This window comes from Berghia stephanieae, chromosome 5, assembly GCF_034508935.2.
Source record: "Berghia stephanieae isolate SIO BIC M18660-M18661 chromosome 5, UCSD_Bste_1.3, whole genome shotgun sequence".
Taxonomy (NCBI): Eukaryota; Metazoa; Mollusca; class Gastropoda; order Nudibranchia; family Aeolidiidae; genus Berghia; species Berghia stephanieae.
Genome location: NC_088364.1, coordinates 66,374,839 through 66,387,161, shown reverse-complemented (window position 1 = coordinate 66,387,161; position 12,323 = coordinate 66,374,839). Strand labels below are relative to the sequence as shown.

At 37.7% G+C, this 12,323-nt stretch overlaps 1 protein-coding gene across 1 annotated transcript in view; it reads right to left on the bottom strand.

Moving 5' to 3' along the window:
* Positions 1-4,581: 4,581 nt before the first annotated feature.
* The window catches only part of LOC144974198 (uncharacterized), a 50,965-nt gene continuing 43,223 nt past the window's right edge, over positions 4,582-12,323 (bottom strand). Inside the window, exon 5 of the mRNA XM_078917117.1 lies at positions 4,582-5,920. Within this exon, the coding sequence (XP_078773243.1) occupies positions 5,488-5,920 (433 nt within the window). The 3' untranslated portion in view covers positions 4,582-5,487. The remainder of the gene's footprint in view (positions 5,921-12,323) is intronic.

Here is a 12,323-nt window from a genome sequence, read left to right as displayed (position 1 = left end):
TATGATAAATTATAAATTTGACGATATTTCATAACTATCAGAGGAAAAAAAACCATTAAACCCCCCCTCAAACAAAAAAAACCAAAACCCAAAAAAAAAAACACCAACTGAACATAAAACCAAAAAAAGTCAGATCATGGCAAACATAAAAGTGATTTCTTTTGTTTTCATAACTCATCGTAATGTTTAAAAAATGTACTAGCACAATGACTGAATTAGTTGATATCGACGTGTACATATATGCAGGTCTGACATCCCAACCCACTTATGGGTCTAGTTTCACAGTGTTGTAATGGACAATATTTTGCGTCATTTTGAGATTTCCATTACAACGATGAGCCCATGGGGTTATCGGACCTGCAAATAAGTACACGGCTGTTTATACCAAGTGGAAGAAGAGGAGGAGAAAGAAGAAGAAAAAAAAAAACCCCAACAAAACGCTGTCTATCAATCTAAATACTATCTACCTATTTATAGTGTAAGGTCTATTTTTTTTTTAATCATGCGAAAGTAATTTAAAAAGTCTATTAGAAATAATCTCCACTTCACCACTTGTTTGCGTGTGAAGCGAGTGCTCTATCAACTGAGCTAATCAAAAAGATAATAAATATAGAAAAATGTCAGATTATGGCTTCAAACAGACAGAATACACACACACACACACACACACACACACACATATATATATATATATATATATATATATATATATATATATATATATATATTATATTATGTGTGTGTGTGTGTGTGTGTGTGTGAAGATCTTTCCAATTACCGAATGTTATACATATAGATAATAATATGTGACAATAACAGTAGGTACTAAACCCATCTACACACCGAAGCAGACTTCGTATCATTTACATGATTTACCTCCTCAACAATCAATTTAAACAATGCAAAAATGAAAAACAAAGACAAAAAGACAAACAAAAACAACAACTCCCCCCCCCCCCCCCCCCCGCCAAACACAACAAAACAAAAAACAAAATCAACAAAAAAAAAGCAAAACAAACAAAACCAAACGAATAACCATAAAACAAAACACCACGCTGCACTCGCTTCATAATAAACACACATACATGAAAACATACATAATGAAAACTCCCGAGAGGACAGCAAAGAGACATTAACCCCCCCCCCCCCTCCCCTAAAAACATAAACACCATATTTGGAATATTGCTAAGACATTGGAAATCTAAAATGATTACGAAAAACAAACAAACAAACAATAATCATAATATTCTATTATCAAACCATGTATAATATTATTTCGCATCAAAATATTTAGGGCAATAAAAACGAAAGCATTGTAAAATTTGCTTCCCGGGAATCGATGAAGCCTCAAAATGAAGAGGCGTACAAATAGAAATGTGACAATTATACACATCATGTGATAGTGACATTGATAGTGGTGTTGATGACACAGTCATTATATATACAGTACTCAGTCAAACGTGCCAGGATTCTACATCATAAAATAATATGGCCCACCGCGTCAATCTGTCATTCATCATTTAACTGACGTACTCTGGAAAGACACGTATTGAAAAAAAATTGTCCCGAAAACCCGTCCTTCAATAAATATCGATTGATTTAAATGACCCTCATCTTGGCAAAAATCTCTCAAACCTGGGACTTACGAAAGGGAGGTCTCAGATTTGAGAGTTTTTGCCAAGATGAGAGTCATTAAAATCGATCGATATTTAAATGACGTTTTCTGGCCACATTTTTAAATACGTGTTTTTTTATATTATCGTACGTCAGTTAACTGGTTAAGCGGGAATGAACTAAATGAAGGAAATTATGTATTAATAAAAAATGATATGATTTGGAACGTTTATGTGATTTAAAAATATTATGAAATAAATAAATCTAACCCTCCCAAATGAAGTCGTTCGTTATTTATCTATTTTTAAAAAGGGTTTTAAGGCGTCTGTGACATGAGTAGGTCATTTCAGTGCCAGCAAAAAAAAAAAAAAAAAAAAAAATAGAAGTGAAAATAGTATTCATTTAAATCCAAGTTGAATAAAATTGTTTTGTAGAAGGAAAATGTATTATTTTTGTGACTCCGAATTTTTTAAATGTTCAAGGAGTCAGATCAGCCATAGCAGTGGCTTGTTGTCAATCATATGTAAACAAGCGAGTGTGTCGGGAAACAAGCATGAAACAACCAAACAAGCATCTTGTATAAATGAATCAATTCAGTAATATTTTATAGTAAATTGTAAATGTAAGCGTTTTACTATTGGCCTATCTTTATACATCTAACATTTAAAGAAATAGAAGCCACACGTAAACAGACAAACAAACAATAAAAATGAATATAAAATATCCTATAAGAAAATGCTAAAATGCTACAATAAATGACATAAGTAAGGCGCCTAGTGACGTGGAATCTTAAAATCATGAAAGGCAACCCAAATAAAACGAAACAAAGCACAACCTTAAAATATACATCTCTTGGGCATCCTAGTATTTTCTTTCTTTCTTCTGTTATTTACTTATTTATTTTTTCTTTACAAATCTGATACAGTACAATCTGGATTATAGCACGCTCTCGGGAGAAGCCAAAAAGAGTGAGAGAGTCTGAGCGTGCTCACGGGAGGTAATCAATACATTGGGTCATCCAGCTCCAACATCCGTATAGCAGAGCGTGTTGGAATTACAATGCTCATGGGAGGTAATCAATACATTTCTTCATCCAGCTCCAGCGTGCCGTATAGCAGAGGGTGCTGAAATCTGATGGTCACGGGAGGTAACCAATAAATTCGGTCACCCAGCTCCAGTGTGCCGTATAGAAGAGCGAGCTGGAATACGATGCCCATGGGATGTAACCAGCGACTACTATAGAGGTATACGAAGTCCTAGGATGTAACCAATACATTCGGTCACCCGGTTCCAGCGTGCCGTACTGCAGAGCGTGCTGGAATTCGGCGTGCCAGAAACCAGCGAGTACTGTAGCCAATCCCTGAGCTGCCAGCCCGTTATTTGCTCCAATGGAAAATAACATAATATTGTGTAAGTAAGGAGTTAAAAAAAAATTACAATGATGATAGAATTTGAGCCAACGAAAAACTCATGAGTTATGAGACTTGTATACACAGAAGCATGGTCTGTAATGAACACATGAATATTAAAAATAAAGAAAAACAAAACAAAAACAAAACAAAACAAAACAAAAGGATGAAACACCCAAAGCAAGTAAGATATAAAACTATCGATACAAAATTTGGCATATTAATGAATATTTAGATAAATGAATACATGAATAATAATAATAATTTTTAAAAATATATAAAATAATTATATACAAATACAACTAAATTTCCAAATTACTATAGAACGTACCATTGTAAACATCGTTGAACAAATATTTTCTTTAATCGATCCAACATTAAATGAAGAAAAAATTGTCGTTGATTGATAATATAGGGCGACGTGTACTTAGTTGCAGGTCTGATAACCCAAATTGTTGTCATGGAAATACACTCAAAGTGATGTCCATCAAACCTATAATTACGTTAGGTTATCAGATCTGCTAATATGTGCACTTAGATGTGTGGCCATAACCATATTGAATAGATTCCCACCAGCTGAACTAGGTGACCTGCCAATGAATGATCATTTATCATTATTCTCTGTTGTGTATTTTAAAGGTTTTACGGCACTTTTGACACATTTAAGTCATTTCAGCGCCAATAAAAAGACATAAAATGGCATCGTAAAAAAAGTCTAGATTTATTAACAGCCCACGAACATGAGTAAAACAAATGGGAATGATTCAAATTGGGAACATTGGTAGATTCTTAGAGCACACCTTCAGTGTTAACTTAGTTTGAGATACCTAAACGTGTCATCCAGCACCAACACAAGATCCCAGCACGGGGACTACACTATAAATGCTTACAAACCATGATATTAAAAAAACAACAAAAACAAAACAACATATTACAGAACAACACATAAAAGAGAGATGATTTCCAATGAAAACAGTATCATCTCCCAAAACAGATTCTATATATTTAACTGTTCTCTCTCTATCTCTCTCCCCGCCCCCCTTCCAGCCAAGGACAAAGCAAGTAATCTCAAGACAAAGTTAGAAAGCAACTCAGTCATAGGGGAATAGAATAATAACAATAATAACAATAATAATAATAATAATAATGATAATAATAATAATAATAATAATAATATATAATAAATAAAATAATAATAATAATAATAATAATAATAATAATAATAGTTATACGTAAATAAATTCCTTTTATTCATCCATCCCTATGGGGACATTTTTCTTTAGGATCTATTCCAAGGGAAGACTAGAATAACCAAGGCGTTAGGCGCAGTGCAGCACCGCAAAGTGGGCTAAGCCTGGGTGACTTGCTGAAAGCCATACAGCGCGACGAGTAGTCGAACTCGGTACCTTTTGGGTACGAGTACGAAGCAAAGACCATACCGTTGAGCCGCGCTGTCCCGCCAAGTGACCCACGCTGACACGGCAAGTGACCTCCTGTGCACCATGGGAAGTCAGAAGACCCCCCCCACCCCCCACGTCTTTATGCTTTGAGGAAGTGACGCATAAAGTTACACTATTACATTGAACAACTCAGTGCCTTTTAAAATAATCTTATGTAAAAAAAATGTGAATGAAGTTCAAAATCTGGCAGGCCAAAATGTCGGCTGGTCGGCATGTATTCAAAATAGCCATGTATAGGGCTAAAATATATATATTTATATTCAAGGAAAGTTTTCTTTTCGTGCAGAATTCTGCCTTACTCTGAAAAAAACAAATATTTTAAAAAGTTGGCCATACAATTCGTCAATCAAATATTCTTTGTTGTCCTTCGGAGCCATTCGGTCCATGGAGCCGGAGTTTATCCCGGTGAAACGGACAATAGTAATTGCTTGCTATCCTTTGGGTAGGACGCCAGTCTATCGCAAAGTACTTTCCGCCAAATGTAACAGACTCAGCTACCCATTCACTGATGGGTGGACAGGGGGTAAGAAAAAATATCGACTACACTCGGGATCGATCTCGGTCCCTTTGCTTGTGAAGCGAGTGCTCTACCAACCGATCAAAATGACCCTCATCTTGGCAAACACTCTAAAGTTAAGAATTTCCTTGAAATCTCAGGTTTGAGAGTTTTTGATAAGATCAAAGTCGTTTGAATCGATCGCCTTGTGAAGGACACGTTTTCTGGCCAAAATTTTTAAACATGCGTTTTTTTTCTAGAGTACTTTTCGTTAAGAGAGTCGTGGAGGAAAATCTGTGGCATTGCAATAAATTGCCTCTTTACCCTCTTATAATGACCGCGCTCTTACGTGCATGATGTATTATTGCGCTAGAATAAAACGTTCAATAGATAAAAATGATATTCATTGTTCATCTTCTCTGTAACATCTATTGTCTAAACACATTCAAAAGTTCACAGCGAACTGTTATCATAATAAAATAGCCGTAGAAAATTAAATGTTAAAAAATCACAATCTCGTTGTTTTCATCTCCTCCGATTGGATGTATTCGTCGTATGAAGGAGGAGGCTCGGGATCAGGGCTAAGGTCGGGTTCAAGGTCGTGTTCATGGTCGGGGAGGTCGTAATGTTCTAGAATGGCATCCCCTCGTTCAGAAACGGGCGTGATGATGATCGGGATTGGCCCATCACGGAAGATGAGGATCTCCTCGTCGTCGGCGATGTTGTTGGCAGGATTGCTGTAGGCGTGGAAGCATTGCGGGGGTTGATGCTGATGTTGATAATGTTGTTGAGTTTGATGTTGATGATGTTGTTGTTGATGTTGTTGTTGAACATTTTGAAACTGAGGCGGCTGGTGTTCTCCCCCGCGGCAAGCAGGCTGGTTGAACTCCTGGCTTGTGACTAATTCGTAGGATGGGGGTTCATCCACGTACATGCGGCCCCTGGAATTAAGATGAATGCAAAACATTGATTTTTTGAAATAGTGAGATATAAATTTGTTAAAGATTAAAAAAACAACAACAACAAAACAACCAAAATGTCAGCCTGCTCGACTGAGGATCGAACCCCAGACCTCTTGAATTCCCATCCGAGGCAGGCTGATTTTTTGGGATGGTAATTTTCATGCAATTATCTTTCTTGCTTTGTATGGCAGCATTATTTCATACACACTTTATCGAATCTTTACCTTGCACCAGTGCCTGCTCCTTAATTTCTCAATATGAATATAAAAAACCTTGAGCTTTTCAATAGATCAATATCCACTAAATGTGCTCAAAGCGCTTTACAAGGGGTCCTGTTAGGCGATATTAAAATGGTTCGGACAGAGACAATGCTGTTAACGGCCAGGTACTCATTTTACACATGAGTACGATGAGAGAATGTGAGTAAAGAGCATTTTCCAAGGACTCAAATATGCGCCGAGCGAGGCTCGAACCCAGGACATTCCGATCCGAAGGGAGTGTCATAACACTAGACCACATATTATATGTTGATGTTTTTTGTGGGATGGCTTAGTTTTGGAACTAGAGATGCCATGATATTCAGACTCTTTGAGTTTGCAAGGACCTAAAAAAAAGTAGTCCTTCAGAGCCGTTCGGTTGGAGTTTATCCCGGTTTCTATAGCGTGGAACGGACAATAGCGATTACTAGCTACCATTTGGATATAATTGAGAATTCGTTTGAGATTCCAAACTCATGGCTACAATTAGGAAAATAAAGATTGCATCTCCTCTAATCCTAGCAGAAAACAGTGATATCCAAATAATACTTGGTATTTATCATTCTATTACGACTCATTTGGCATTTTATACAAAATAATCTGACAACTTCGTGTGACAGCTACAAAAAAGAATAGCAGGTGACAACTGTTTCCAATCATGAGAATCTTCAGTTAAATGCAACGTGTTCATATATGCAGGTCTGGCATCCGAACTCACTTATGGGCCTAGTTTAACATTGTTGTAATGGACAATATTTTGCGTCATTTTTTTGGTTGAAATTTCCATTACAACAAGAGCCCATAAGGAATTGGGTTATCAGACCTGCAAATACGTACACGTTGGTTAAATGCCGTACACCGGAAGATTAAAAATGTGGCCAGAAAACTCTTCCTTCAAATATATCGATATATATTTGAATGACGAGTTTTATGGCCAAATATTTAAATACGCGTTTTTCCAGAGTTGGCCAATAAACTGGTTAAATATCGATTTGTTTTGGGCGAGTCCGTAAATGGGATATTGATCAGTAAAATCTCTATGAATTATGATGATTATGGTAGTGATGATGATGATGATGATGATGGTGATGATGATGGTGATGATGATGATGATGGTGATGATGATGATGGTGATGGTGATGATGGTGATGATGATGATGATGGTGATGATGATGGTGATGATGATGATGATGATGATGATGATGATGATGATGATGATGATGATGGTGATGATGATGGTGATGATGATGATGATGATGATGATGATGATGATGATGATGATAACGACGACGACGACGACGACGAAGAAGAAGAAGAAGAAGAAGAAGAAGAAGAAGAAGAAGAAGAAGAAGAAGAAGAAGAAGAAGAAGAAGAAGGAGAAGAAGAAAAAGAAGAAGATGATGATGATGATATTGAAGAGGATGGAGAGGATCGAAACGAAGGAGATGATAATGATAAGAAAAGATAAGATAAGACAAGATAAGATAAGATGAGCAGATGAACTTTATTTATCGACTTCTGGCAATTGACATTGGGTATTGCCATAGACTAATGCATTTCTAAAAATAATTAAGCAAATAAATAATAAAAAGGAAGTACAGTGACATAGAAGTAAACCAACAAAAAGACTGACGAAACGAAACATATATATAAAAAGAGCCTTTTCCAAGGACTGAACTATGCGCTGATCAGAGCTTCGTCTCGAACCCTGGACCTTCCGATCCAAAAACGAGAGTCATACCACTTTGACTGGCTATGTGGACTTGTGTATAACACTCGCTTTCCAATCGCTCAGCGCATAGTTGAGTCCTCAAAAAATCTCTTTATTCACATTCTCTCACCGTACTCAGGTGTAAAATGAGTACCTGGCCGTTAACAGCATTGTTTCTATCGGAAAAAATTGTAATATCGCCTAACATGCTTCATGTCTCGATCTATACTATGTTACGTATTGCTGTTGGTCAGAGACCCTTTGTAGAGCACTTTGAGCACATTTAGTGGATATTGCTCTAGATAAAAGCTCACGTTTTTTTTTTACAACTAGACCACATAGCCGCATCTACAAATTTAATTCTTACCATCGAAATTAATCAGGCTTTATACTGTACTGAGAGAGAGAGAAAAAAGAAGTGTTTAGTGGGACAAACAAGTTAGTCTTTCTTTGATCGGGCAAAAACGGAATTCCCAATTCTTCAGTGAGTGTTATTGATTTCGAAGGCTACCAACTCCAATGCACAGATTAAAGGGTATTTAATTTGTTGTCTCCGCGTGAACGGCTAATGTATTTACGTGGTCTTGTCTACGTAAGGAGGGTAGGGGGGGGGAAGGGGGGTGAGGGGGTGGAGTAAGAGGGAGGAGAGAGAGAGAGAGAGAGAGAGAGAGAGAGAGAGAGAGAGAGAGAGAGAGAGAAAGAGAGAAGGGAGAGAGGGTGGGAAGAGAATGTGTGTGTGTGTGTGTGTGAGTGAGAGAGAGAGAGAGAGAGAGAGGGAGAGAGAGAGAGAGAGAGAGAGAGAAGGAAGAGAAGTGAGAGGGAGTAGATCGAATGAAGTTAGTAATGAGAGATAGAGAAGAGAAAAAGAAGAAGAAGAAAGGAAGGAGAAGAAGAAATGTAGAGATGAGAAGAGAAAAGAAGAAGAAGAAAGAAGAAGAAGAAGAAGAAGAAAAAGAAGAAGAAGAAGAAGATAGAGAAGATAAGAGAGAAGAGAGAAGAAGAAGAAAAGAAGAAGAAGAAGAAGAAGAGAAGAGAGAGAGACAGAGAAGAGAGAGAAAGAGAGAGAGAGACAGACAGAGAGAGAACGAGAGAGCGAGAGAGAGAGAGATAGAGAGAGAGAGAGAGAGAGAGAGGGAAGTGGAGAGAAAGAAAGAGATAAGAGAGATTGAGGTTCTTTCCACTGTTTGTTGGAATCGATGCACGAAAGGTCCTGGAATTTGATAAGTCGACATCAACAAAGACAGTGATTTTTGGATGTTGACTTCTCGACTTACTCCGTTTTATTTGACAAAACGTCTCTCTGCATTTTATCCAGAAAACTCAAATATTTTAATCCTTATATCAAATGAGTCTATCAAATAATACCTATAGATAGTTCGAAGATGACGTCACTCATGTCTTTGTTATTGTTTTTTGCCATCCGCGTTTATGAGTAATGCTCACTGAACTGTATTAACCAGACTATAAACGTTCATGAATACACACAGATTTGTGCGTTGGTCCGTTATACTTCCGGATGGCAACGATATGAGCTTCTTAGCCAAGCGCATACTATCTATAGTTATTCAGAGCAATTTGGCCCATGGAGTCGGATTTTATCCCGGTTTCTATACCGTTAAACTGACAATAGCAATTGCTTGCTTCCGTCGAGTGTTGATTTGCAGGTCTGATAAACCCAATGGGAGCTATCTACAGCTGTTTTGCGCTTGGCTAAAAAACTCAAAACATTGTCATCCGGAAATATAACGCACCAACACACAAAACTATGTATAGATAGAATTTGTTATTGTTTTTGCCATCCGCGTTTGTGAGTTGTTCTCACTAAACTGTATTAACCAGACTATAAAAGTTCATGGTTACACAGAGTTTGTGTGTTGGTCCGTTATACTTCCGGATGGCAATGTTGTGAACTCCTTGGCCAAGCGCATTCTATCTATACACATTCAAGACCACACTTGTGTTTTGTGTTGGTCCGTTATATTTCCTGATGGCAATGTTATGAGTTTCTTAGCCAAGCGCACAGCATTGGTATGAAGATGACGTCACTCAGGTCTTTGTTATTGTTTTTTGTCATCCACGTCTATGAGTAATTCTCACTAAACTGTATTAACCGGACTATAAAAGTTCAAGGTTACACATAGTTTTGTGTGTCGGTCCGTTATACTTCGGGATGGCAATAATGTAAGTTTCTTAGCCAAGCACACAGCATCTATAGATAGTATGCACTTGGCTAAGAAGTTCACAACATTGCCATTCGGAAGAAAAACTGGCCAACACACAAAACTGTGTGTAACCTTGAAGGTTTATAGTCTGGTTAATACAGTTCAGTGAGCATTACTCATAAACTCGGATGGCAAAAAACAATAACAAAGACCTGAGTGACGTCATCTTCGAACTATCTATACACATTAATATATTCTTTAAAAAAAATAAATCTCTTATTTGGGGGTGGGGGACGGAGAAGGGACAGAAATGAAAAACAAAAGTGTGTTTTTTTTAAGGGTAGGTCAGAATTTGGGGCCAGGCTCCCCATAAAAATAATGACAACGTCTGGGATCTCTTTTGTCAAAACTAGACAGGGAATTAGATTTTGGGGTGGAAAAACAGACTGTCCTGATGATATATTATTCTTGGGGAATTGGGTCGGCTGAAAACGTGTGTCCTGTTGTCTTGGTGCTTGGATAAGCGTGAAATAGAATTGGTGTTTTGGGGGGGGGGGGGGGGGGGTGGGGAGGGGGGTGCGGAGGAAAATAAGAATCAGGAAAGAAGGATGAGGAGGAGCTAGTTTTTAATGTGCGCACGAATGGTGGGGAAGGGGGGGGGGTGGAACAGATAGACATGGGTAAGGCCGGGGTGGTTGGTGAGGGGGTAAGGGGAGGGGGGGGGGGGGAGAAGGGTTGAAGGTAAAAAAAAAACCTACGAGAGGAGAAGAAGAGGTTGGAAATAGAAGAGGTTGGCAAGGAAGAGGATAAGAGCGATGAGGAGTGGGAGGTCTATATTAATCTACTTTTTTTTTCCGATCTTGATGAATACCAGCTACTCAAGAACTAAAGTGAGAAAATTGAACCTTGCTTAGAATCAATTTCATCTCACAACTATCTTTCCGATCATACCAAAATAAACTTCGCGAAGTCCCAGATTTGAGAGTTTTTGCCAAGATGAAGGTCATTTAAATCGATCGATATTTGAAGGACGAGTTTTCTGGCCAAATTGTAAAATATGGGGTTTTCCAGAGTACGGCAGTTTATGGGAGCGACCTATAGATAGTTCGAAGATGACGTCACTCAGGTCTTTGTTATTATTTTTTGCCATCCGCGTTTATGAGTAATGCTCACTGAACTGTATTAATATGACTATAAACGTTCATGGATACACACAGTTGTGTATATTTGTCCGTTATACTTCCGGATGGCAATGTTATGAGCTTCTTAGCCAAGCGCATACTATCTATAGGAACAAAGTTGACATCACTCAGCTCTTTGTTATTATTTTTAGACAGCCTTTTAATGATTCGTTCTTACTAAATTATATCAATCAGGCTATAAACGAGCTATCTATAGATAGAATGCATTTGGCCAAGGAGCCCACAACATTGCCATCCGGAAGTATAACGGACCAACACACAAACTATGTGTAACCATGAACTTTTATAGTCTGGTTAATACAGTTTAGTGAGAACAACTCACAAACGCGGATGGCAAAAACAATAACAAAGGCCTGAGTGACGTCATCTTCGAACTATCTATAAACGAGCTTTCTATATTCAGGTTATCGTACGTCCGAGTAATTGATCATATGATTTGTTGCTGTCAAAAGTATGGATATTTCTTCAAAACAAAAGTGTAATGTCGAAAAAAAAACTGGTTCCAATTTAATTGGAAGTGTAAAACAACTCTTCTGGAGGATAGATATATTATTATACCTTTCTGGTTTCAGTGTGATGGCATCTTATTTTCTAGTTTAAATATAATACGCTGGTCATCAATAAATATAATATATCCTCGCTCTTTTACGTCCCATAATCCTAAGATGGCAATGTTGAGAGCTTCTTAACCAAGCGCATACTATCTATACACAGTTTTTAAAAAAATGTTATTACATTTATTCAGGCTGACGGATATTATGAATATTTAACCTAAACGCATAGCATCGATAGCGACAATTTTATAGAAAATGTATGCATAGATAGTTCGAAGATGACGTCACTCAGGTCTTTGTTATTGTTTTTTGCCATCCGCGTTTATAAGTAATGCTCACTGAACTGTATTCTTCTTCTTCTTCTAGGTTCCATGCCTGGTCCAGGCTTCGGATACTGCATGAATTATCTCTCTCCATTCCTCCCTGTCTCTTGCCTTTTCAAACAGCTCTTGGATTGTTAGGCTGGTGAAGCCCTTCAGTTGGTCTATGAGTGTTT